This window comes from Sarcophilus harrisii, chromosome 2 (assembly GCF_902635505.1).
Source record: "Sarcophilus harrisii chromosome 2, mSarHar1.11, whole genome shotgun sequence".
NCBI classification, from domain to species: domain Eukaryota; kingdom Metazoa; phylum Chordata; class Mammalia; order Dasyuromorphia; family Dasyuridae; genus Sarcophilus; species Sarcophilus harrisii.
Genome location: NC_045427.1, coordinates 589047415 through 589072589, shown reverse-complemented (window position 1 = coordinate 589072589; position 25175 = coordinate 589047415). Strand labels below are relative to the sequence as shown.

At 35.2% G+C, this 25175-nt stretch overlaps 1 protein-coding gene across 1 annotated transcript in view; it reads left to right on the top strand.

Moving 5' to 3' along the window:
* Positions 1-21476, top strand: part of TCTN3 (tectonic family member 3) — a 29895-nt gene extending 8419 nt beyond the window's left edge. Inside the window, 8 exon segments of the mRNA XM_023495028.2 lie at positions 282-356; positions 1105-1230; positions 3552-3656; positions 4113-4207; positions 4532-4685; positions 9705-9842; positions 19144-19332; positions 19334-21476. Of these exon segments, the coding sequence (XP_023350796.2) occupies positions 282-356; positions 1105-1230; positions 3552-3656; positions 4113-4207; positions 4532-4685; positions 9705-9842; positions 19144-19332; positions 19334-19369 (918 nt within the window). The 3' untranslated portion in view covers positions 19370-21476.
* Positions 21477-25175: the final 3699 nt, after the last annotated feature.

Sequence of the window (25175 nt, the reverse complement as noted above, 5' to 3'; positions counted from 1 at the left end):
GGAGAGAGAAAATCTTAACTTTAGCTTTGAAATGAGGAATAAAAACATTTAAGAGTATGGTGTTTGAAGGGAAATTATGAGGAATACATGAATCAGAGATAAATCTTCCAGGGAAAGTAGAATGCTTTTAAATTTAGAATTCAGTCTTTCATGAGAAAAAGGAGGTACACATCTTGTGGATAGAGAATTTTTCTATATGTAATAAGAATCTGAAACAGAATGTATCACCAGATGAGGTCTATGTTCTTACCAACCAACAAATTTGTTTGTTTCTTTTCCAGGTGCCCATAACACTTACTTCGGAGCCCATTTTACCTCAGCTAGATGGAAACACTTGTTACAATGTTGTTTCCCAGGTATGAGAAGTAATTGGGGAATGTGTTTACCTTCATCCAGAACTATTAAGTATTGATATACATTCTTAAAAGTGCATTAGTGTCTCTTAGCTCAGGACATCCTTACTTGTATGGGATACATATCAATGAAATTATCAAGAGATGGAAGTTGATTATCTTCTTTATCAAACTTGTTATTCCATCCCATTTTCTTCTTCCCCAGGCTTAAAATATTTGAAAACTATTATCTTTTTCTAACAGTTATTATTATTATCAATTTATTAATATTTTTTATTTATTTTTATTTTATTTATTTTTTATTTATATTATCAGTTATTAAATCATCTACCTTTAGCCATCCTAAGTCTGAACTCAGATTTTACTCCAGCTCTTAGCTTATTTTGCTTTTTATATGATTCTGTTACTCCTATGTATATGGGTCCCATACTTGAAATGTATTGCCTCTTTTTTAAGTCATGCATATTCCCCTTTTTCATAATCTTACCCTCAAATCATCTTTTTCATGATAACTGCCTTCAAGAAACAATATTCCAGTTATTGTTCCATTCTTTCTTTGACATATCATCACCACTTATGTTGAGGTACTATATATAGTTGGCACTTATTTTTTCATTGCCTCTGCATTAGATTGTAAACTTCTTTAGCCAGGAAATCTTTTACTTCCATAAAACTTTTAGTATGTTGCTTTGCATTCAGTGAGCATTTCAATATTTTTGATTGAAAAATTCTACTTTCTGTTTCATTTTAGGTTATCTATGAGATAGAAACCAATGGAACTCTTGGAATCCAGAAAATCTCTCTCTCTTTCATCCTGATGAACCTGTCTGGAGATCCAGGAGCAGCATTTCAGCAACACTTCACTATACGTTTCCATGTCAGGATCATTTTCTTATCAAATAGTGGAGTTTTGTGGGAAGAAAAAATGTTAGAAATAATAGTTCTTCTTTTAAGAAGGTTTGGGAACTGGAGGGAGCATTTGAATACCTATTTCAGTTCTTCCTTTGTAGCCTTCCTACTAGTGTCTTTGGCTATGGAAGAAAGATAGCCAGTTAACTGAAATCCAAAGATTTCCATCTAAATTTCCAACCTTTTTAATCCAATGCACCCTTTTTATTAACATTGTTAACAAATGATAAAAATTTTTCTCAATAGTATTTTTTTCAAATATGTTTAAAGATAATTTTCAACATTAAAACTTTGTCTTCCAAATTTTTCTATCTCCCTCCCTTACCTCTCCTCCCAAAACCACAAGCATTCTGATATAGGTTAAATTTCTGCAACCCTTTTAAAAATATTTCCATGTTTGTTGTGTTGTGCAAAAAAAAAAAAAAAAAAAAAAATCAGACCAAAATGAAAAGAAATACAAGATAGAAAAAAACAAAAAGATGAAAATACTATTCTTCAATCCGCATACAGTCTCCATAGTTCTTTCTCTGGATGTGATTGGCATTTTCCATTCTAAATTTATTGAAATTGCCTCAAATCACTGCTAAGTTTATCATAGTTGATCATCACATCATCTTATTGTTACTGGGTAGAGTGTTCTCCTGATTCTGCTCACTTTACTTTATAAGTTCATGTGGGTCTTTCCAGGTTTTTCTGAATTCAGCCTGCTCTTCGTTTCTTATAGAATAATAATATTTCATTACCTTCATATACCATAACTTATTCAGCCACTTCCCAACTAATGGGGCTCCACTCAACAATTGGTAAAAAGTCATTGTTTTTTCAGAATTCATTTTTTTTCCTGCTTCTTAATAGGTTTACTAATGATCAATGGCTTATTAAGGAAAAGATGAATCAAAAAATAAAGGAAAAAGTGGTCTATATAACTTTACTTCTTAAATAGATGGAGAATTTATAATATTTCAGTGCCTTCTACAAAGAATAAAGAAACATAAAATTTGCACTAGAAATCCATGATTGTTAGTTAATGTTTATGATGAAACAAATCTCCTATAGGATGATCTCCAAACATAAGGCTCCTTATCACAATTATTTTTGGGCAAACTTATACTGCTTCCCTCCTCAAAGAGAAATGGTTTCCCTAAAGATCTTATTCATATTCTCATGGGTATTTTGTCCTTTGTTTTCTCTAATGGTATGCTATTTTTTTTAAACTATAAAGTTAAGTAATATTAGGGTAGATAGTTGAGATAATTTAAAAATATTCATACTTAATGTTTTTTTAGATAGCTTTGCAAGAATTTTCTCCAAGCTCTCCCAATCTTTGCTTGCTATTTAATATTTCTATTCTGATACTTGAGCTAAGCTCTATTGGTAAAAACAAGGTTCTTTTCCTCAGCGCTCAACTCCTTCTTTCTAGGGCAAGTGTCTTCTGGACTTAACTTTTGTTAGGTTTGGGTTAAGTTTTTATTGGATTGTTTTGTCTTAACTTAGTTCCAGGTAATTGTCATAGTATTTATTTGCTTTTACTGGGTGTCCTGTGTCAGTCAGTACCTCTTGAATTTTTGCTAGCTGGCTGTGCTTTTGAATCATTTGGATCTCTGCCCTTGTCCTTGTAAAACCTTCCCATCTCACTGGGGCAGAATTCCTGCCATTGTTAGAAATACCTTGGGAAGACAAATTCCAAGGTACTATTTCGTTGCAGACAATATTTATAAAATATCTCCCTTGCATCTCAGTTATCTTTTAGTTCTTTTGGATCAATGAGGCCGAGCAAAACTCCAGTTATTAAGAGTGATGGTAGTTTTTAATTTTTCCTTACCTCAAGACTATTGATGGATTATAAAACATTGGATTGGGACTACAAGGGAATTTAAAAGCCACTGAGTCTAACACCTTCCCTTGACCCAGAGAAATTGAAGTGACTTTTTAGATTGTAATTGTCAGGAGTGGGATGGTACAGATAGTTTTTGCCTCAGACACTTGCAGTTTTGTGATTCTGAGCAAGTCACTTAATCTCTCTAACCTTCAATTTTCTCATCTGTATTTGGGAATAATATCATATACCTCACAATATTATTGTGAAAATCAAATGAGATAACATAGAAAAACTTTGCTAACCTGAAAGTGCCAATTCAATACAAACAATTAGACACAGGTACCCTGACTCCTAATCCAGCATGTTTCTGCTGCGGACATTAACTAAAATTTAATTCAGCATCAAGATCACAGGGAATTGTCTTTTTAAGGTAAGCTAATCTAAATAGTTTTACTTTTTTCTTCTTATAGACTTTTCAGCGTAGAAGACCTGCTGTTCCTTTGGTGAGAAGTGGAAATCCTGGTTATATTTTTGGAATGCCTCTTCTAGTTTTAAAAGGTGATACCAGTGATCCAGTATCCTTCTCAGAGTAAAGTCTGGTTAATTAAGGCAATCTAGAAATTCTGAAGGGGAAAAAAATTATAAATCTGCAGTTGACAATTTTTTGGTTTCTCCCAATGTCGCAGATCTTTTTGATCAATTTAACATTGATTTTACCAGATTGCTACCTGGTCAGAGATCACCAGTGATGTGTTGAGCCCACCATGAGCTTTGAAGCATATTGTAGGCTGGAAAAAAGTACATTTACTGCTTTTTTTTTTGATAGAATATGTATATATTGGTGCGTTACTTAGTATTTTTTTTTTGAAATATTATATGCTGATTAATATAATGAATTAAGAAGAAAGACAAAATAAAGCCTTTGAAAGGATTGATGTTAATAAAGCATAAGTTGCATTAGTGAAGTAGGTGCCATATTTTCCATTCTTGTCTAATTTTCCTCCTTGTTATTTCCTTGACTGGCTGCACAGATGACTGTCTTACAGAGCCACAGTGATGGAAGTTGTTCTGTGAATAGACGAAAAGTAGAATTTGGGGTGAACATGATGACTGGTTGCAAGTTCAGGTAATGTTCTCAGTATTGCTTTCCATGATTATTTCTACTCTAGCTAATAGTATGTTCTGGATGGCTGGAAGGTTCAGAGAAGAGAAGGGGAAAAGTGTGAAAACCATGAAAAAGACCTGGCTTGGGTAATGAGGACACTCCCTCTGGACAAGGCAAACTGCTGCTTCTGAAGTATCACAGCTGTGTGTTATATATCCTTTAATCTTTGACTTTTGCTTAATGGCAGAAAAGGCAAAGGGGAAGAAATTATCCCAGGCATCCTTGGGGTTCCCAGACCATTCATCTTACATTCCTCTCTGACTTTCTTCCCATCTTCCTTTACAGGATAGAGAACAGAAGCTGTGATCATTTACAGGATGAGATCTACAAAACTCTTAATGCTATAACCAGTCCAGTGTACATTGGCATCATGGGGAACTCAGAGCCTTCCCACAGAGGACACTGGGTCAAGGCCTTCACCCAGAATTCCAGTGCTCTGGTAATGAGGGAATTAGTCTGTTTACATAAAACCAAATCAATTTTTTCAGTTCTTCAATAAACCATGCAGAAATATAGAGAGAATTATGTCAAAATCAGTCCTATTTACCTACATAAAGTTTCTTATATAAGAGTTAGTTCCATTAAAAGGAATTGATAGTAATATTTTGGGTTAGGTTAAATTACATTCCATTTGCATTAGTGTGTCATCATGATAAGTGCTCTGGACTTGGGAAGAGAACAAGCATTTATTAAATGCCTATTCTGTGACAGGTCTTATACTAAGCACAATTCACCTATCTCATTTGACCCTCACAACCACCTTGGGAAGTAGGTGCTTTTTATTATTATCCCCTTTGTACAGTTGAGAAAACTGAGGCACTCAGAGATTTAATGACTTGCCCAAGGCCATATAAACTAGTACATGTCTGGGGTCAGATTTGTATGTAGAACTCCCTGACTCCAGGCCCAATGTGGTAGCTACTGCACCTTCTAACTTAGGAATTGAGACCCAGGTTCTAAGTCTAAGTTCTAAGCTCTGCCACTGGCTTGTTTGCTTTGTGACTTAGTGCACATTTAAGCTTTCTAAGGCTTCATTATAATGAGTAGATTGGACTAGATATGATTTCAGAGATACTGTCATAAAAAGGATGGGAAATACCTTGTAAATAAATGAAAGCATTTAAAATATGTTACCAGCTTAAAAACATTGAAACTGGTAGACTGGTCTTTTCAAGGCAACACATCCATACACATAGATTCACATGTTTCAGACATTTTGTTGGATCCTTAATTTTTGATAAGTCTTTTTTTCTTCTATTTGGGAGAGTGGAAATAGAAACTTTAAAAATTAAAGTGTAAACTAAGCAAATGAAGACAGAAGGTTCAGAATAGTTGCATGAATGGAAGCCAATTTAATGGGTGTAAGAATGGATGAAGAAACCAGGTAGAAGAAAGATAAGGCAAGAATGAGCAGCAAAATGTATGAAGAGAAATAGGCCTGAAGGGTCTAGTAAGAACTAGGGTAGGAAGAGGTAGACCCAGATCTTGGTAAGGCCTTGAAAGGGCAGACATTGAAATTTGATGGGAAAATGCAGTCAAGAAGCATAGGTTTTTCATTTGAGTAGTAATGAAATGAAAGCATTTAATTTAGGACAGTGAATCCCCTAGGTCAAAACAGTGTTAGGGTAGGAAATTAAACATACTGTAAAAACCTATTTAATTCTTAATATAGTGGACATGGAACCAATTAGTTTTGTCTCCCTCGGTAAAGCTACTCTGTGGACCAAGGAATACTTGTGCTTAGTGGACAGAGCAAAGAGATTTCATTGGCACAGAATGCATCTTCCTTACAAAGTAGATGGTAAAATTTAGTGTGGCAAAATTTTATTTTTTCATACTGCAGATACTTCCCAAAAAATCCCATGCCCTGTAACATAGAAATGTCTAAGAACAAAGAACAAACATGAAAGCCATTCCAGACAGTGTATGCAATTCCCACACTTGTTAACTTCCACCACTCTTGTTTTTTTAATTGAGATTATTTTTATTATTTATAAAAGTCAAATAAAGTAGACAGACTGGCTGAAAGACACTCTGCATAATAATTTCTTATATGAAACCATGCCACACCAATATCTAACTTAGATTAAAAAATAAAAATAAAAGCCAGGCTCCAACTGCCAATTATTATACCTTCAACTATGGAACTAGATGCAGAGGTTCTTAGCCTGTTTTTCTTTAATTTATTAACATTTTAATAACTGGTGTTCAATAAAGTTGGTTTCTTTTTCATTTTACATATTTTATGTTTTCAAAACTTATTATGAGAAGGGGTCCACACTTTATAAAAATAAATTTTAATTAACATTTTTTATGTTGTCTGTCTGAATTTCCCTCCTTGCCTTCTCTTCTAAGAGAATCATTTTTTAAGAAAATGTTTTTAAGAAAAAAGAGAAGGGAAAAAAGAAAGAATAATTACACAATACATCAATAAAGTATGAATGCATATGTAATATGTCACCTCCTTGGACTTCCCATTCCTGCAAAGCTGTGGGAAGATGTGTCTTCTCATAGCTTTTTGGGGTATTCTTATCCTTTGCAATTTTTTTAAACAGCTTTTTATTTTTCCAAATACATGCAAAGATGGTTTTCAACATGCACTTTTGCAAAACTTTGTGTTTCCAATTTTTATCCCTTCCTCCTCCCCACCCCCTTCTTGTAGACAGCAAATAATCTGATATAGGTTAAATATTTGCAATTCTTTTAAACATATCTTCATATTCATCATGCAGCACAAAAAAATCATTCACTTTATATTGTTAACTGAACATTCTTTTCATGCATGCACATAGTATGACATTTATGTCTATTGTTTTCTTAGCTCTGCTTAACTCACTCGGTTGTCTAAGTCTTTCCATGTTTCTCCACATTCAACACATCTATCTCAACAAAAGAGAAGTGTGTTTCTTCATTTATTCTCAGGAACCAAGATTACTCTTTGTATTTGATCTGAACTCAGCTGTTTTTTTAGCATTGTTTTTCTTTACACTGTTATAGTCATTGTGTATTGTGTTCCTCTGGCTTTTCTTGCTTTGATCAATTCTTCCAAATCTTTGATTAGTTCACAGGTTTGCTCATGTGAATCCCTCACATTCATTTTTTATTATAGTGCCATAATATTACATTCATATATCCCAGGTTCCCATGTACCTTCTGTAATTGATGACTACTACTGAATTTCCAGTTTTTTTATACTACTGTGCTTTTGCTATGAATATTTTGCACAGATAGTGCCTTTCTGTCACTGATGAACATGGGATGATGTCCAGTAGTGAAATTGCTGTCTTGAAGGGCCAAATATTTTTCAAAATAATTGCAAACTATCCATGATCTTATGAGATAATGTTTCAGATAACTCATAATAAATTAAATGTATATTAAAACAACATTAAGGTCTTAATTCATAGTCACAAATTGGCAAAGGTAACAAAAATCTTTTTATTAACTTTTGGAAGGGCCAAGAAGAGTCTTGTTTTGTTCCATTTCCCAAAAGCTGGACCAATCCAGCCCAAGTCAGCGTGACTTATATTATCTCTCATCAGTTTCCCCCTTAAATCCCCTAATTATTATCTTGATTAGAAAGAGTTCTTACTGAACTTCTGTAAATTGCTTTTTCCCTTCCCTGCTTCTCTGTTTTATGAGGTGGTACTACTTATCTTCTTCACACCATTCTCAGCTATGAGAATTTACAAATGAGTTTATATTATTAACTCTGGATTAAAAAGACAGTCCTTGCAGGGAATAGAATGTTGGACTTCGAATCAGACAGACTGATTTTGAATCCTGCCTCAGTCTACTACTAGCTGTATGATCCTGGGCTAGTTACTGAATCTCTCTTGGCCTCTAAAATGGGAATAAATAGCACCTATTTCACAAAATTGTGGTGAGGACCAAATAAATTAATTTATGTGAAATGCTGTGCAAATATTACAGCTCTACACAAAGGCCAAGTACTATTGCTATTGTGATTGTTATTGTTATAGCTGTGTTGCCTTGGCTGCCATTCAAGTCTCATTTGGCAAGAGGATCGACTCGGGTTTCTAAACTTTTAATTTTCTCTGTTACACCTGAGCTATAAGTTGACTTCCATTGACTAAAATTAAGAAAATTATCACATTCTGCATCAGTATTTGTTCTATCCATTTCTCTGTGTATGTAGCATGATTAAATAGATTAGGTAGGAGGGCCCTCATCCCTCTCATCTTTACTCTCATTTTTTAGGTTTCTTTGTAGTCTACATTTCGCTGACCCCTCTCTTTTCTCACTCAAAAACCATGTTTTCTGACAAATTTTCCTTTCCTTTTTAAAGTCTATCTTTCCATTGAAGTTGCTGAGGATTAAAAATACATGTTCATTTAATTTGAAGTATTTTGTCACATTTATGTGTGTTTATGTTGGGGGGAGGGAGGGGGTAAATTCCTGGATGTATTGTGAACATCCAAAACTGAACACATCTTAAAATGTCATCTTCCCCTCACTTCCCACAACCCTCCTCCCATCTTCCAGCTTCTCTTTTACTGTGAAGAGTATCATCATCTTCCCAGTCACCCAAGTCTTCAACTGAGGTTGCATTCATCTCTTTTAGTTTCTAAGCCCCAGCATGTCTACCTTTATAACATCTCTCAGATATGCCTTCTTTATTCTGAAATTGCAGGCCCGCATCACCTCACCCTTGGACTATTAGTCTGATGGTTGATCTTCTTCATTCAAATCTCTTCTTACTCTGGTCCATCTTCTACTCAGCTATTAAGTTGTTCTTTGTTTAGCAAAGACCTGATTTTGTTACTCTTGCTATTTGCTAAACCTTAGTGATTTCTTACTACCTCCAGGATCAAATACTAAATCCTCTGCTTCGTTTTAAAAACCCTTCATAACCTGGCCCATTCCTAGCTTCCCTCCATGTACTCTGAGATCAAGCAACAGTGTTTTCCTTGTTCCTCAGAAAAGACTATAGATATCTCAACTCGTCATTTTTTTTCTCTCTCCAATCCTGGAATTCTTTCCCTCCTTCTGTTCCCTTCCCAGTTAAAGTTCCACCTTCAACAAGAAATCTCCCTTCTGATAAGATCTCCAACTATATGCTTATTGTGAACATCACAATATGAGATAGCCAACTATATTATGAAATTCTAGTTCTTGTTACCTTTAGACCATGATAAAACCAACTACTAATTCCTCTATTTGTTTCTCCAAGGAGAACTTAGAAGCCATTCTTACATTTAGCTGAAACTTTCTTTTGTTTTCTGGTTTCACTGATAATTAAAAGAATGTTAAGATTGATGTTACTTAATTCCTGTCTGTCTACTTATTAGTCACTGTATAAGGATCTCATATTTAGAGTACCAACAGTTGTTAATGATTATAGAAAATATAAAGGCTGTGATTTTGTGCACAATGCCACATTTGCTAGAATTCTTTGCAATGTCACTTGATAAAATTATTGACTTTCTCACTGCAGGCTAAAAATTGTACCTCTTGCTGTTGCATACCATTTTCCTTGGAGATCCAGATATTATGGGCTTATGTAGGCCTCCAGGCCAATGCTCAAGCTCATGTGTTCGGAGGCCAATACCTCTATCAGTGCAATTTTATAACGGTAAGATATAGCTTTGTCATGGACTGATTAGTCTTGTGAATGTCAATGTGGTGGGCCAGGTGATTCACTAATCTATAATGTTAAATAAAAAACCAGCTTGTGCCATTGAATAGAACTTGCTCTCCTTCCATTGGAGTTACTTAGTAGCCAGGCAGTAAATATTTATTAAAGACCTACTATTTGCCTGGAACTGTACTGGTCCTAGGAATTAAACTCTGTTTCCCTTCACTCCTATAAAGCCTTTTCATTGAAAGTGATCCATTGTTAGGGTGCTAATACACTCTATATACATTTGCTTCACTTTTTAATCTTCCTAGTTTGTTGTTAATGTATTTCACAGCAATTCATGCATTATCTAATTATATCAGTTTTTACTGTCCTGAATTCGCCCAACAGATAACATTTTTCCTGACTGAAATTTAAATAGCTCATGTGACAGAATTAATCCAGTTTCTAATCATTCCTAAACTCAAGACATATTCTGATGAGGTTGCTAAGAGAATGAAGAGAAAGAAGAGGGCCCAGGACTACACTAGCCACTCTGAACTGTGGCTTATTAATTCTGGCAGAACAAAATAAGTCTCAGGCCTAGAGTTCATGAGTTAATGGGAATCACCAAAGAAGTACATATAGTACGAGTCAAGGACTTTTGTTCTTAATGAATTTAGATTACTAGGAGGTAAAATTGATTGATGTGATAAAGCAGAGACCAACTCTAATATAAGGAATCCCTAAAAGATTTACTAATGACGCTGTAACTATATGGTTTGAATAGTCCTTAATCAATAAATTGTGTTTTTAAGGGTTTACCTGCTAGTTAGCCAAGCCAGTAGCCAATGCCATAGTCCCTTACATCCAGATCTCCTCCCACCCCCCATCTCCGCTGCCCTTGAATAGCATTGAATAGCATTGAATAATTAGCATTATGTTTCAGACTTAAAAAGAGACTTAAGAGTGAACTATCCTTTATTTTTCTTTAAATATTGCTTAGTCTTAGGTTCATACATTTCCTAGGAATAAAAGAGATTTTATTTTTGTGGCCTTTCTTGATAGCTGAACCTGAGTATAGGGAACCTCCAACTTCCTTTCTTCTCTTATACATTTCTGGCAGACTCAGATAGTACTAAGAAGTAAGATTATCTGGAGTTGGTGATAGAAACAAATATGTTAAGTCTAGCAGTGTCTGCTATTTTTTTTTTACAAGTACAAAGAACTACAGTATAACCTTTGTACTTGTGATCACAGTGCCTTGCACAGTGTAGGTGTGATAGCCCATAGGTGATCCATAACTATTTGCTTACTGATTGATAGTTCTATATAATGAAGACCTCGTAAGATCACTCTGGATTCTAAATCCATGTTTCTATGACTTTCTTTTTTGCTTCTTATATTTATCATGCATATTTATGCCTAATTCTTTTTCAGTTTCCCAATATAGATGTGTCTTTACATAGAAGAATCCTCATGTCTCTATAATATTTGCTCCTGTAGCACTGGTTATTACAAAAAATACTAAAGTGGGTGTTTGAGAATGGACTGCCATCCTGGCATTTGTAGTGCAGAAAAACAAGCATTCCCTCTCATTTTTGAGCATTGTTTGGGTCCATTAAATCTTTGAGCCAGAAGGTGGTTGTAAATCATGTCTGAGAGTTCTTAAAAGGGCAAATACAGTCTTTGAGGGAACGTCTGAGAGGAAGGAGTGGGGACTGCAGGAGTTGAGCAGCTGCAAGAGAAAGCTGATGCCCCCAGAGCCTTCTTGAACTTAGAAGAGGAGATGAAAAGAACTGGTGACACAAAGACAATAAAACATAGGAATGAAAGGAGGGCTGAATTGTGGCAGTGGAGGGAGCAATCAGGGGAGCCATTAGGCCTGAGAAGCATCTTGGAATAGAGGGCTCACAGCACTATGTTCACTTCTTGAGGGACTGAGAAGTTCTGGACTAAAAAAGTATGTTTTTTTTTCTCAATTTCCCCAGTCTATACCTGTCCTGGAACTAACATAATATACTAACATACATTCTAACTCTCTCTCTCTCTCTCTCTCTCTCTCTCTCTCTCTCTCTCTCTCTCTCTCTCTCTCACACACACACACACACACACACACACACACACACACACTGCTTGCTGCTTTTGCCTAAATTCTTGCTTTAACAAGAACAGAAAAGGGATTAGCCAGAGGTATGCAAGATTTTACAGAGAAAAAACTTCGTTTGAATGATAGGAATTTTCCTAGCTGGAGATTCAGAGATACTTTAATTTTACTAATAACTTTTCATCCAATATAAATGCTACATTAACAACACAGAAAGGGGCCCAGTGCACCCTATGGGCCATATTGCCCATAGTTACTGTATTAAATATTCATCCTTCAGTGTGAGAAAGGAAAAAAGAAAAAGGTAGAAATAGTTGAAATCATAGGTAAGGGTCTACTTGGCTGCTTCTTGAAAGGAGATGGGTATGGAAGTATCTTTCTACCCACCAGTATTAACCCACCCAATTCATTACCATTTGCAAGCCACTAGGGGGAAAAAGACAAAAACTAAACAGTCCTTACACCTCAAGAGGTGTAACTTTCAAAGGGAAAATAGCAACATAAACTTCCTAAAGAAGTATGTGTTTTCTGTGTAACTTTCAAAGGGAAAATAGCAACATAAACTTCCTAAAGAAGTATGTGTTTTCTGTAGTTCCCCAACTCTTAACTGGTACAACCTCAGACAGAGTAAAAGGTAGCACCATCACTAGAAATAGTGACAAAGATAAATTAAATACTCATCAATTAAGTTCTCATTATAAAAGGTTCTCTCCTTTTCAGGTCATTTACTCTTGAGAGATGACAATATCACTTAATGAATTATTAGACAATGCTAGTACTTTGCCCCTTCTCTTGCAGTAATTATTGTTAATATTCTCTAGAGAAGACTCCCCAAACTCCAGGTTCATTGAGTTACTTTAATTGTTTTATTACCTCTTTTTAAAAAATATCTTTTTTTGAAATTAGACTCAACATTTTTGCTGTAAATATCCACATTTAATTCAGGTCTTTTATGTGAAGTTATTTATAAACTAAATCTTATTCCTTATGCTTATTTTATATAAGTTATTTGTGATTTCTGATAGCATCACTGACTGTTTATTTAAAAAAAAAGGAAAAAAGCAAAGAGCTATTGTCTCAGATAATGGAAAAATTTAAGGTGTTTCACTAAGTTCTAATATATGACCATCTTAGCAATTGGAATGGAGACTTCAAAAATTTGAAGAATTTAAAAATAAGGAGACTTGATCAATTTTTCCCTACTCATTTCATCTCCATTGTTTGGTGGCAAATGCCTTTCCTACTTATTTTGTGGGAGGTTCCTTTTTTTATGAGGACAGGGAAAAGGATACTTTTCACAATCTTAAGTATCCAAAGGAGATTTATTAAAGGATGTTCTTTCAGTTGATTTGAGATATAAGTAGAGTGTCATCAGCCATCAAATTTATGTCCAGGTTGGGGCAATGGTGTGACAGCAATAGGGATTGAACTATAGCCCTCATTTTTATATATTTAAAAAAAAAAAAACGGTTTTCTGTTGTGGCATAAAATGTTCCCTCCTTTCCTAGAGTTCCAGAATAGTGATGAGTTGAGAGCAGCTCAAACCTGTGCTTAGAGAACTTTGAGTATAGGAATTGGTCTAAGGGAAGTGGAAAGTATGAAAGGGTTAGCTACAGCTAAGAATGTTGAATGATGTCTGGTCCCTAATTGATATTGTATCTATGGTGTTTTTGGGAAATCAAGGGAGAGCCCTTAGTAGATGTTAGGGATAAAAACAGAAGGCAAGGAATACTTATTCAATGCTACATATCACATACATATATATCAATCATCTGTTAAGTCCCAGATAAATAATTTGGGGGGATTCTCTCACTTATAGGTTCAAAGGGCTCATAGAAGTATTTGAAGTTTTTTTCCCCCTTTGGGTTTCACAAGTAAAATGCTAATTTGTATTTTGTAATGGTGGAAGAATTCACTTCCAATGCAGATAGTCTAATATTATTATTATAGGTCTGTATAAGTGTATATGTGCACACTTTTGGTTTTTTGAATCAAAAGTCAAATGTCTATATGCATATTTACATAAATTTATAATATCAAGCAGTATTAATTCATTTATACTTCTCAAAGGAGGATAGCAGTTGGAGTTGCAAATCACTAAAAACAGAACTTATTTATTTATAAGGAGGTCATAGAAGTTAGAAAACATTGCAACAGTTAAAGGTTTGTTGGTTCTGCCAACAAAGTTTCCTCTTTAAATACATAAATTTATCCCTAAGAGTAACAGAAAAGAATGTAATTAATTGATCAATAAATGATAGCTAAATCATAGATTTTTATGTTGATTTTTTCCCTTATTTTATAATGATAATTTCCATTTTTGATGACTTTTGCCTTTCTTTGAAGTCCCAGTTTCATTTATTAGCAGTTAGATTCCATTTTCCTTGCTGCTTCAGGAATAGATACATGTTTTTTTCATTACAAGGCTCAGTAAACTACTGGCTCCACAATCCTTGGCTAGTTATTAAAGTCTTTTTATACCCCAGTCTGTAAAATGTTGCAAACAGCATAATTCCAGAAGAATATATGTGTATGTTTATATATTTGTATATATCTGTATATACACATGTACATATATACATATGTACATAAACATATACACACACATACATTCACAATTTGTTCTTCAGCACGGATACTATTTTTCATTTCTAATCAGAAATAGGGCTAGACCTTTGATTTCCTGGTTTAGGGAACCAGGATAAAGAAAGTCTCTCTCCACATGCACATTGGCAGCTACTCTGTGTTTTAGGCTTAGCAAATTGCTTAGATCATTGAAAGATTAAATAAGTTGCCTGAGTCACACAGCCAATCTGTTAGAAACAGAAGCTAAACCTGGATCTTTCTGGTTCCAGAGCTAACTCTCTACTATATCACCTTGCCTCTAAAAAATTAGTAAATAAAGCAGAAAATATTCATTGAATAAAAGAAAGGCATTTTGGTTTCTTGAGCCAGAAATCATGATCATAAAATTTTAGAGATGAGACCTAAGTCATCTAGCCCAACATCCCTGCTAAATTTGTCTACCCAAAGTATGAACCTCCATTTACAAGGTCATTCGATCTCTACTTAAAGACTTCTAAATTTGACCTTTATCATTAAGAAACTTGTTTCCATTTCAGTTTTAGATAGGACAAACAGAATAAAAACCACAAGAACAAATTTGATTTCTGGTGATCTTTTTGAAATAATTGATATCAAAACTTTAATTTCAACCATAGCAATTAAAAACAGTAAGGACAAATAAGTTGAGCATTTAAAATGTGCTGATTCAGCATTCCCCCTTGTTCATATTTGTCTTGATAAAAGAAATGTGATCAGACTTTAAAAGAGTTTTAAAAGTTTTCTTTTCCTTCTTTTGAATGTGGTTTTTTCCTTGTTCAGCTGTGCCCATACAAAGAATAAAGAATGATTTTGAAAAAGCAAGTAGAAAAAAAACCTCTTCAAATCTAACACACTAAATGTGGTTTAAGAACCCTATCCTCCAAATGGTATTGAAGTATTTATTCCCCTAATCCTGATATGTACAATAAGTTTTTGTTCCTCCCTAATGCTGTCTAGTAACTCAGAGAGGAGAGTCTATATCCTTTCTCTAACAGAGCTTTAGCATAATTGGGAACAGACAACTTTGTTAATACTGGGAAACCATAAGGAAAATAAGTCACTGAAGACACTAATTATAGAGTGATTGTGGTTATTATGGTTGTTTAACATAAGGATCAAAAAATTCTATAGAAGTGCAGAATTCTAACCAGCCAGAGTTTTTTCCTGACAAATTCTATATCCTACTTGGGCTGAGGTCTCATATTTTCCCCAAATAGTCCAAAGCTGATCTTGTTCATTCATTGTGAATAAATAAAATACTTAATATAATCTTACATAAGGTAGAATTTTAAATACTACTTACTTTTTACAATTGCACATTATTGTTGGTCCAAATTTAGTTTGTATTATAGTCTAATACTTCCATTGAAAAATCAGAATCCTCCTGTTTTTTAACAATTGGGTTACATATAGGATTACCTCAGATAGCTCAGATAGTCAAGAAATGACTCACATGCTCATTTCAAAAGCTAGAGCTAGCAAGGAGGCAACAACAAATACTGGGACAGACTAGACATCAGAGAACCTTAAAGATGTTCAGGTTATAAAGGGATTAGGTACATGCAGTTTGAACTCACAGCGGCAAATAGACCAGCTAGTTTGCAATAGGTCAAAGTGTAGTGGACAATAGTAGCAGAAATTTATTACCAGTACTGAGGAGACAGGATCACAGAATCAATGTCTTGTCCCTGAGTTGGGCTTTTCTGTAGTTATGTGGGGCAGAAATTAGTCCTAAGAATGTAGTCCTTGTAGTTGGAAACAGGCAATAGTCTAGCTAAGGCAGAAATTACAGACATAGATAGTAGAAGTAGTAGTTTCTAGTGAGCAAATCTCAATATCCAGAAAAAGCTTTGGCCATAGCACTATTTGGAACTCTTATCATGGAGGATGTCTATTTAGTATAGTTTTAGAGGGAGTTTGTTTGTTTGTTTGTTTTCCCACAAGGTAGCTCCAGCTCCAGACCTTCTAAGTCCATATTCACCATTGGGGTTATTTTGACTTGAGATTATTTATCTGTGTTTCAACCTTTTTTTTTCTTTAAGACTCATTCTCCCTGTCTTACTTAGCCTGGCCCAATCCTACTATCTGTCTAATTGAAACAGAAGTTTTGACTTCAATTTCTGTCATGGACTGGTGACCTTGCATATCTTGGGGAATCATCATCTTGATGCTAGATTTAATGCATACACTTGATGAGCTTGAACCCACTGCATCTCAGAACTCCCCTCTGGTCCCAGGATCTATTTAAGTAGGTCCTTATTTCAACTTCACATATTTCATATTCTGGATTAGATGGATCCCAGAGGTAGCAGAACCTCTTCAGACTTGAATATACAGATGAGGGATTGAGTTCTGCTGAAGATATGTTAAGAAATGTTAAGATACTTTCTAAATCAGTATTTAGCCCAGCTTATAAAAGTCACGAAATGAACTGATATTTTTGTAAGTGCTTTATCAAAAAGAATAATTAAATTTCAGATTCCTTTATCTCTTTGATTCAGTCCATCCAAAATTTTCCCCAAATACCTAATCCTTAGCTATTTTATATTAATGCCATTTGATGACCCAATTCCCTTCTGTAAGAGAACATTTGAAAGAATTTTTGAAGAAATTTTGCTTGTTCTTTACATATCAAAGAAGAATATTTGTCCCTAGGTTTACAAACATAGCACATGTATGCCATGCTTTTGTGGACCCTGAAGCATTGAAGGAACTGCAGAGTAGCAATTGAGCCATGTGGTTTTCTGTGTTCCCAAGCAAGTTCCCATGGGTGAAGAGCTGTGTTCCTCCCAAGGGGATTAAAACTTTTCATGGTCTGGCCATCACAGACAATACACAGGTTTTTATTGGCCTGTGTGTTTGAGTTGGCAGCATTATATCATGTCAGTGTTTTAAAAATAAAGTACTATCTAGGATTATACTGCAAGCTGAAGGCTGGATAAATTCTAGAAATGTAGCTATTTATTTTTCGTATTTCTTCACTAAGAAGTATAGATGAGTTGCATTCTGCACCCATGCAACTAAAAACCCTAATGGAACTTAGACTTTTTGCTTGCCTTTCCTCATCTTCACCTCTTTGCTCCTTGCATGTTGGCTACTGATCCTGTAACAAAACTGAAAATACAAGGCTAGAGATTATCCATTTTATTTTCCCTAGTTTTTTACTTGTTGTTTAAATTTATGCTTCTCGTCTTTACATCATGGATATAAGATGTAAAAACTTCCCCTTTTTTAACCCATTTAAACCCTCTTTTGAGGCAAAAACAATGGAACGGCAGAGCTCTACCTAAGATCATGTAAGATCCATTAGTGGCAGTATATGTGAGGTTCTTCCTTAATACTCCTTCCCTTCTTTGTCCTCCTCCTCAGTATTCCCCTCCCCTGTCACAGTATTGGAAGGGGTGTGTGAAGGGCAAAGTAGAGTTTTAAATTTATATCATTATAGCTATTGTATAAATTGTTCACTTGAATCAAATTATTTTCATGTGTATGACTTAATGTAAATCTTCTAATGTTTCTCTGAATTTTTCATATTCATCATTTCTTAATGTACAACAATATTTTATCAGGTTTGTTGACCATATTATTTTTCAGCTATTTCCCAGGTAATGGATACCAATGTTGTTTCTTAGAACAGAATATTACTATGAATATTTTGGTTTACATTTGGGTTTTGTCTCTAGTTTTTATTTCCTTGAGATATGTACCCAGTAAAGGACAACTAGTTGGCACAGTAGAAGGAGGGTCAGGAAGACGAATCTTCCTAAGTTCAAATGTAACCTTAGACATTTACTAGTTATGTGACCCTGGACAAGTCACTTAACCCTGCTTGCCTCAATTTCCTCATCTGTGAAATGAATTGGAGAAGTAAAGGCAAATCACTGAAATATCTTTGCCAAGAAAACCCCAAATGGGGTCACAAAGAATTGGACACAAGTAAAATGATTCAACAACAAAATATATACAAAAGTGGAATGGCTGCATTAAAAAATGTGGAATTTTGTTATTTATTTTTAAAACTAGGTCTCCCTGTTTCACTGAGGCTGGAAGTGAAGGGGTACTAACAAACCTTATTCCTCTACTGAATAACAAGTAACCTCACAGATAAAATAGAAACTTCTTAGCCCAGCATTTAAAACCTTACACATGCTGGCTACTGTCTGACTTTCTTGTCTTATTTCATTGTTTTACTTCTTCCATGCTCCATTTCTAGATACTTAGGCCTTAGGGCTACTTCCTGTGCACCGCATTCTATCTGCCTTCTTCTTGTCCTCTCATAGATATGCCTTCCCGTGTCTGGAGTACCCTCCCTAGATCCTTCCAATGCTACTTCTTCCCTTCGGTCTTTGCTGATTCTTGTTGGCATGCCGTCATTCTTGAAATAACTCAATTCTACTTTGTATGCACTTTGTGTTTATGTATCTGGGACAGGTTACGTATCCTAAATACAATGTAAGCTTATTGAAGCCAGAGTGTTTCATATTTCTATTTGTAGCCACAGTTCCTCATAGCACATAGGCAGTTAACAAATGTTTGTGGATTCAAATTGAAATGATATGCCTGAGCCAACAGGCCACTTGACCTATCATTTCTTTCTTTCTGCAGTTACCCTCATCTGTGGAAGAAGTATTTTTGACAACTTTTGTGTCCTTCACTGACATCACAAAGAAGCCAGAGTTTACAAAGAGTCAAAAAGAAACAAAATGGGCGTCGATATTCAGCTCTCCTTCTCATTTTCTTGGGGCAATGAATGGAGAAAAGGAATCCCTAAGAAGCTTGAGCGCTTCTGCTGTCCTTCTATGTGTATTATTACATGGCTTTCTCGGCTTAGAAATAAGCTGAAGAAAGGAGAATTCACATTTGACTTTTCCCAGTGATGGTTCAGATGGCCTTCCTACGTATGCTATAGAAGTGATTCCTGTTTGTTCATTATGACCAAGGAAAACTGTTTCCTTCATTTAAGGAGCAGGAGCAAAGGAGTCTTTGCATATGATGATATTTCAGAAGAGAGATAACAAAAGTGCCCTCACCTTGAATTCTTTCTATTAAAGCTCTAGATGAGTGGCAGTAAGGCATAATAGTACCTGGCTAGACTGGGAGGCTGAAAGGACTTTAACCTCTTACCATGTATTGGCCATGTGATTCCAGGCAGCTCTCGTGTGGTGTCCTTGCTCTACCCTGGGAAGCACTCTACAATTAGTAGCTGCACAATAATTGCTGATCTTCATTGTTATTGGAACATAGGCCTAGATCAGGAAAACACTATGTAGGCGTAGTGTTAAGAGTTAAATATCCTTTTAAAGGAGAAAGTCAGCTTCTAGGCACCCAAAACCATATTCATGTCATCTGTTACATGAATAAGAACAAGTTAAAATGTTTGCTTAATGTGACAGTAACTGTCATCAAGTGCAAAAGGTCTCAGTGCTCAAAACAAAGAAGAATTGACACTCCATCTTGGCTCCATTCTGGACTACTCTTTGTTGCCAACACAAAAATGGGAAAAGTAATTCTCTTTCCCTTTCCTCACTGTCTGGAGCACAATCTCAACAAGGCCATCTTGTTTGCCCACCTCAAAGGTCAGGGAATATAGATTTTAGTATTTAATACTAAAGGACTTGGGGGGGTGAGGACTGAATTTAAGTTTGAGTCCTGACTTTACTCATTATTAATTAATTTACCTTTGTTACTTTGGGCAAGTCATTTAACCTATCTTAAGTTGTAGTTAACATATTTTTAAAATGAAAAAAAAATTTTTGAAATAGGTGACTTCTCATGCTCTGCCTTTAAAATCTGTTCCTTTGATTCCTAAAGTTGAATTCATCATCTCCAGGGGAAAGTATCCGGGAATCTCTACTTGGTCTTTGGCCATTTAGCATTTTATCCAAGTAATTGGATAAAATCATAGATAACATACTTATCAAACTTTCAGTTTGCATAAATCTTGGAGAAAAATTAACATACTGGATGACTCAGTCAGGAGCCAAAAAGATCTTGATAGCTTAAAACATTGGGCTACATCTAATAAAATGAAATTTAATAGGGCTAACTTAAAATTTTACATGGGTCAAAAAAAAAAATTTCTAATACAACTAGTTTTATAAGGCATGGGAGACATTCAAGCAATGTCTTTATAATTTAAAAAAAAAACAGGATACAGTAAGAGAAATTTCACTCAAAATAGCTACAAAATGCATAAAATACCTAGGAATTAACCAATCAAGTAAAAAATGTTATATATGGAAATGAATCTTACTATGAATCAATAGTTTGCATAATACATGACCCATATCCTTCCTCTAAAAAAGCTAATACGATCTTAGACTTCCTTCAGAAAGTCATGGCTTCTAGAAACAAGTGTATGTAGAAATGCTCTTTTTTGACACTTAAATTTATTATAAACCCAATGATTTTTTTAAATTTAAATGTTCATTTCCCCCCTATTTTGCTTTATACATCTATGCTTTTATTCTCTCATCTCCCATTTACTTTTCTTAACCCCTTTGAAATCTCACTTCTGTCCCACCATTCAACTAAACTTCTCTCTGTGAAGTCAACAAAGAACTCTTCCTTTGACCTTTCCTTAATCCTCATCCTTTAATCCTTCTGCAGTGTTAGACACTGTTGACCATTTCTTTGTTCTTGAATAATCTTTCCTTTATGCTTTATAAGGAAAATGCTGAGGTTGTGAACTTAGGAGAATGGTGGTACCTTTGACAAAAGTGTGAAATTTGGAAGAACAGTGGGTTTGGAGGAAATATGATGTATTCTGCTTTCTGTGTGATGAGTTAAGTTATCTCCAGGACATCCAGTTTTAAAGGTCTGATAGCCAATTGGTGATAGAGGACTAAAACTCAAGGGAGAGATATGCTGTATATATAAAAAAAAAAAAGTGAGTTATCTGCCTAGAGATAATATTAAATTCATGAGAGCTAATGAGATCACTAATCGAGACAGCATAGACAGAAAAAAAGGACCCAAGAAAGAGCCTTAGATAATAACCACAGTTAGAAGTTGTGATAGGGATAAGTTAGCAAATGAAACCAAAAGCAATCAGACAGTAGAACTGGGACCAAAATTCTGAGACCCAGAAAAGAAAGTTCCACAGAAGAGAGATGACAACAGTGTCAAATGACACCTAAAAAGATTGAAAAGGATAAGGACTAAGAAATGACCGAATTTGTCAATGAAGAGATTACATGGGAAAGATGGAGCCAAGATGTGAAGAAAAAGAGGAGATTTCTGAGCTTTCCTTAAAACCTCTACAAACAACTTTAATGTCCCAAAGCAAATTCTAACATGGCAGAACCCACAAAAGAACAGAATGAACCAATTTTGTAGCCCAACACAACTTAGAGGGTCAGCAGGAAGAGTCTTTTGCCTTGGAGTAAAAGTGTAGTTCAGGCTGTAGGATATGAGAGCAATTGAATCAATGGCAATAGTTGTGTTTCTAGACCTCTTAACCCACAAACAAAAAGGGAGTCAGACAACTGGTCAGAAGGGGATTATAGAGGTTCCTTTTCTGGAACTAGGGGGCATATCTCTCTTGTATTGCCCATGTATCTGGGTAACAATTCCAGGGCACAGAGGAGCACTAACACACCAGAGCTTGTAGGGAGCTGGAACCTTGGTCATAGTTCTAAAATAGAAAAGAGTGCTTGGTGGTTGCTAACAGACCAGAAGAGCATCAAATACACCTTTCCCTAGATCATACCACCTCAGAAGAGCCATATAAACTTACAGGCTCCCAGAATTATCTCTGAAAATAGCTGCAGAAAAAACCTGAAGCTTAGGGCAGTTCCTTTGTTACTCTGAAAGCAGAGCCCCACTTTAACATAGAATTAAAAGTCAAGAAATAGAAAACTGAGCAAACAACAGGAAAAAGATCCTGACTGTGGAAAGTTTGGTGACAAGGAAGCTCAAAACACAAACTCGAAAGAAAACAAAGCTGCTATATCCAAAGCCTCAAAAATAAGAATTGGTCTCAAGCCATGGAAGAGTTCTAAAAGGATTTAAAAATTCAAATAAGAAACAGAGGAAAAATTGGGAAGAGAAATGAGGGTGATACAAGAAAATCATGGAAAAAACAGTCAACAGTTTGATAATGGAAACACAAAAAATACTGAAGAAAATAACATCCTAAATAGAATAGTTCAAAGAATAAAAGAGACATAATTCACAAGAGCCACAAAAGTCCAATGAAAAGATTCCTTAAAAAGCAGAAGTGGCCAAATGGAAAAAGAGGTACAACAATTCACTGAAGAACTCCTTAAAAAGAATTGAGGATAATTAAATGGATATGATACCAGCCCTATAGTTAGAAAGACCTGAGTTCAAATTTGGACTTAAACAGAATTGGGCAAATTGAAGCTAATGACTTTATGAGACATCAAGAGGCAACAAAATAAAATCAAAATAGTGAAAAAGAAGAAAATGTGAAATATCTCATTGGGAAACCAATTGACCTGGAAAAAAGATCCAGGAAATTAAAAATTATTAATCCAAAGGAAAAACAAAGAGCCTAGACATCATCTTTCAAGAAATTATCAAATAAAACTGTCCTGTTTTAAAACAAGAATGTAAAATGGAAATTGAAAGAATTCACCAATCATCACCTGCAAGAGATCCCAAAACAAAAACTCCCAAAGAATATTATAGCCAAATTCCAGAGCTTTCAATCAAGGAGAAAATATTGCAAGTCTCCAAAAATAAACCATTTAAACTTCATGAAACCACAATCAAGATAACAATATTTAGCAGACATTAAATGCTTGAAATATGATATTCCAGAGATCAAAAGATCTAGGATTACAAACAACTAAGAATCATCTACCCACAATATAAATTCCTTAAGAGGAAAAAGTGTGTGTTCATTGAAATAGAGAATTTTCCAACATTTCTGATGGAAAGACCAGAACTTAGTAGAAAATTGACTTTCAAATACAAGACCCAAGAGAAGCATAAAAAATTAAATAGGAAAGAGAAATCATACCAGATTTAATAAGGTTAAAGGTTAAATAAAGGTTACATTACATTCCTACATGATAAAAGGATACTTGTAAGGCCTAAAAAAATTTAGGGCAGTTAGGAGTATTCATAGAGATGACAGAGGTGTGAATTGAATATAGTGGGGTAATTATCTAAAAAAATGTTATGGGATGAGAAACCAAAAATGCACTGGGAGAAGTAAAATGGGGTAAATTATCTGACATAAAAAGCATGCAAAAGCTTTTACCTATGGAGGGGAAGATGGGGGAGATAGGTGGGAATGAGTGAAATTCAATCACAATTGCCTTATGGAGGGAATAACATACACTCAAGTTGGGCAAAGAAATTTACCTTAACAGGAAAGTAGGAAGTGAAAGGGGTAGGGGGGTGCTCATAGAAGGGAAAATGGATTGGGGAAACAGTAATAAGAAATGTTACACTTAAGGAACAGGGTGAATGGAGAAAATGGGGGAGATGGGATGGAGGGAAATAATTTCTGCTTCTTACTCTGCTGGAATTCATTGCTGTCTGATAGGCACATCATTCTGACATGGGTGAACTCTGAAATTGTGTCCCCTTTAATCTGTAAAATAATCATTCTGAAATTGTGTCCCTTTAATCTATAAAATAAGCACTCTGAAACTGTGTCCCCTTTGATCTATAAAAGAAGGGAGATTTGGGGGTTTCCCAGACTGTCTAGGAGGGGGCATATTTTCCACATGGGTTTTTTTTCTAAGATAAGCAGCATCATTCAATGGGAAATCTCGGGCAAATAACCTCCCATTAAGCTTTTGGGTAGCCAGATCCCCATTCAGGAAACTCCAAATTCTGGAAAAAGCTTTCAAAGTAATTTCATTCAATTGGGAGATCTTGATCTGATAATCAGTTCAAACTGTCCTCAGCCCCAAGATTTGCTCATAAAATAGATTTCTGTTAACACATTCTTTGCAAAAATCATTAAGAGATTTGTCCCCTAAGAGAGAGCTTCTTAGTGGAAAATAAACCTTCCCTTTTGCAGTGGCAAATCAGTGGATTTTAGGGTCTGGGAATTCCTTCCCATTTGGACCTGAGTTTCTGAGCTGAGGGGATCTCTTCCCCCTTCCCACACCACATCAGTGCTACAGGTTTTGTATTTTATCATAGGTAATTGTTCCCTCTAATTTCTTCTGAGCTTCATGTTTTCGAGGTTCTCTGCCAGTAATCATGGAGGGCATACAGTCAAGTGGCAACTAGAAGACCTTATAGTCTAGGAAAGGCAGCTTGTCAGCTTTTTTTGTCACAGCCAGATCACATTCAGATTACCGGTGCTGGCCACAGTGCCTGAAGGCCAAAATTAAATCTTTAATCCTTTATTTTGATTCAAAATCATAGTCCTTTTACCCAGCTAATTACCTGGTTTAGGATTAGGATCTTTAGATCCATCTTGATCTATCATGCAAATAAAAAGGTAAGGGAGGAAGCCAAGTCATTGTCTACCAGTCATTTCTGGCTTTATTATGCACATCAGGAAAAACAAAACACCTTGCTGTTTACCTCATTGAAGATTATGTGGATTCATGATTTCATTGGTATAAGGAGCTAATGGATGAAGAGTTATGTGATGCTGTTATCTAGGCTATAATTAAGCCATTTTCCTGGAAGCTTTAAATAGC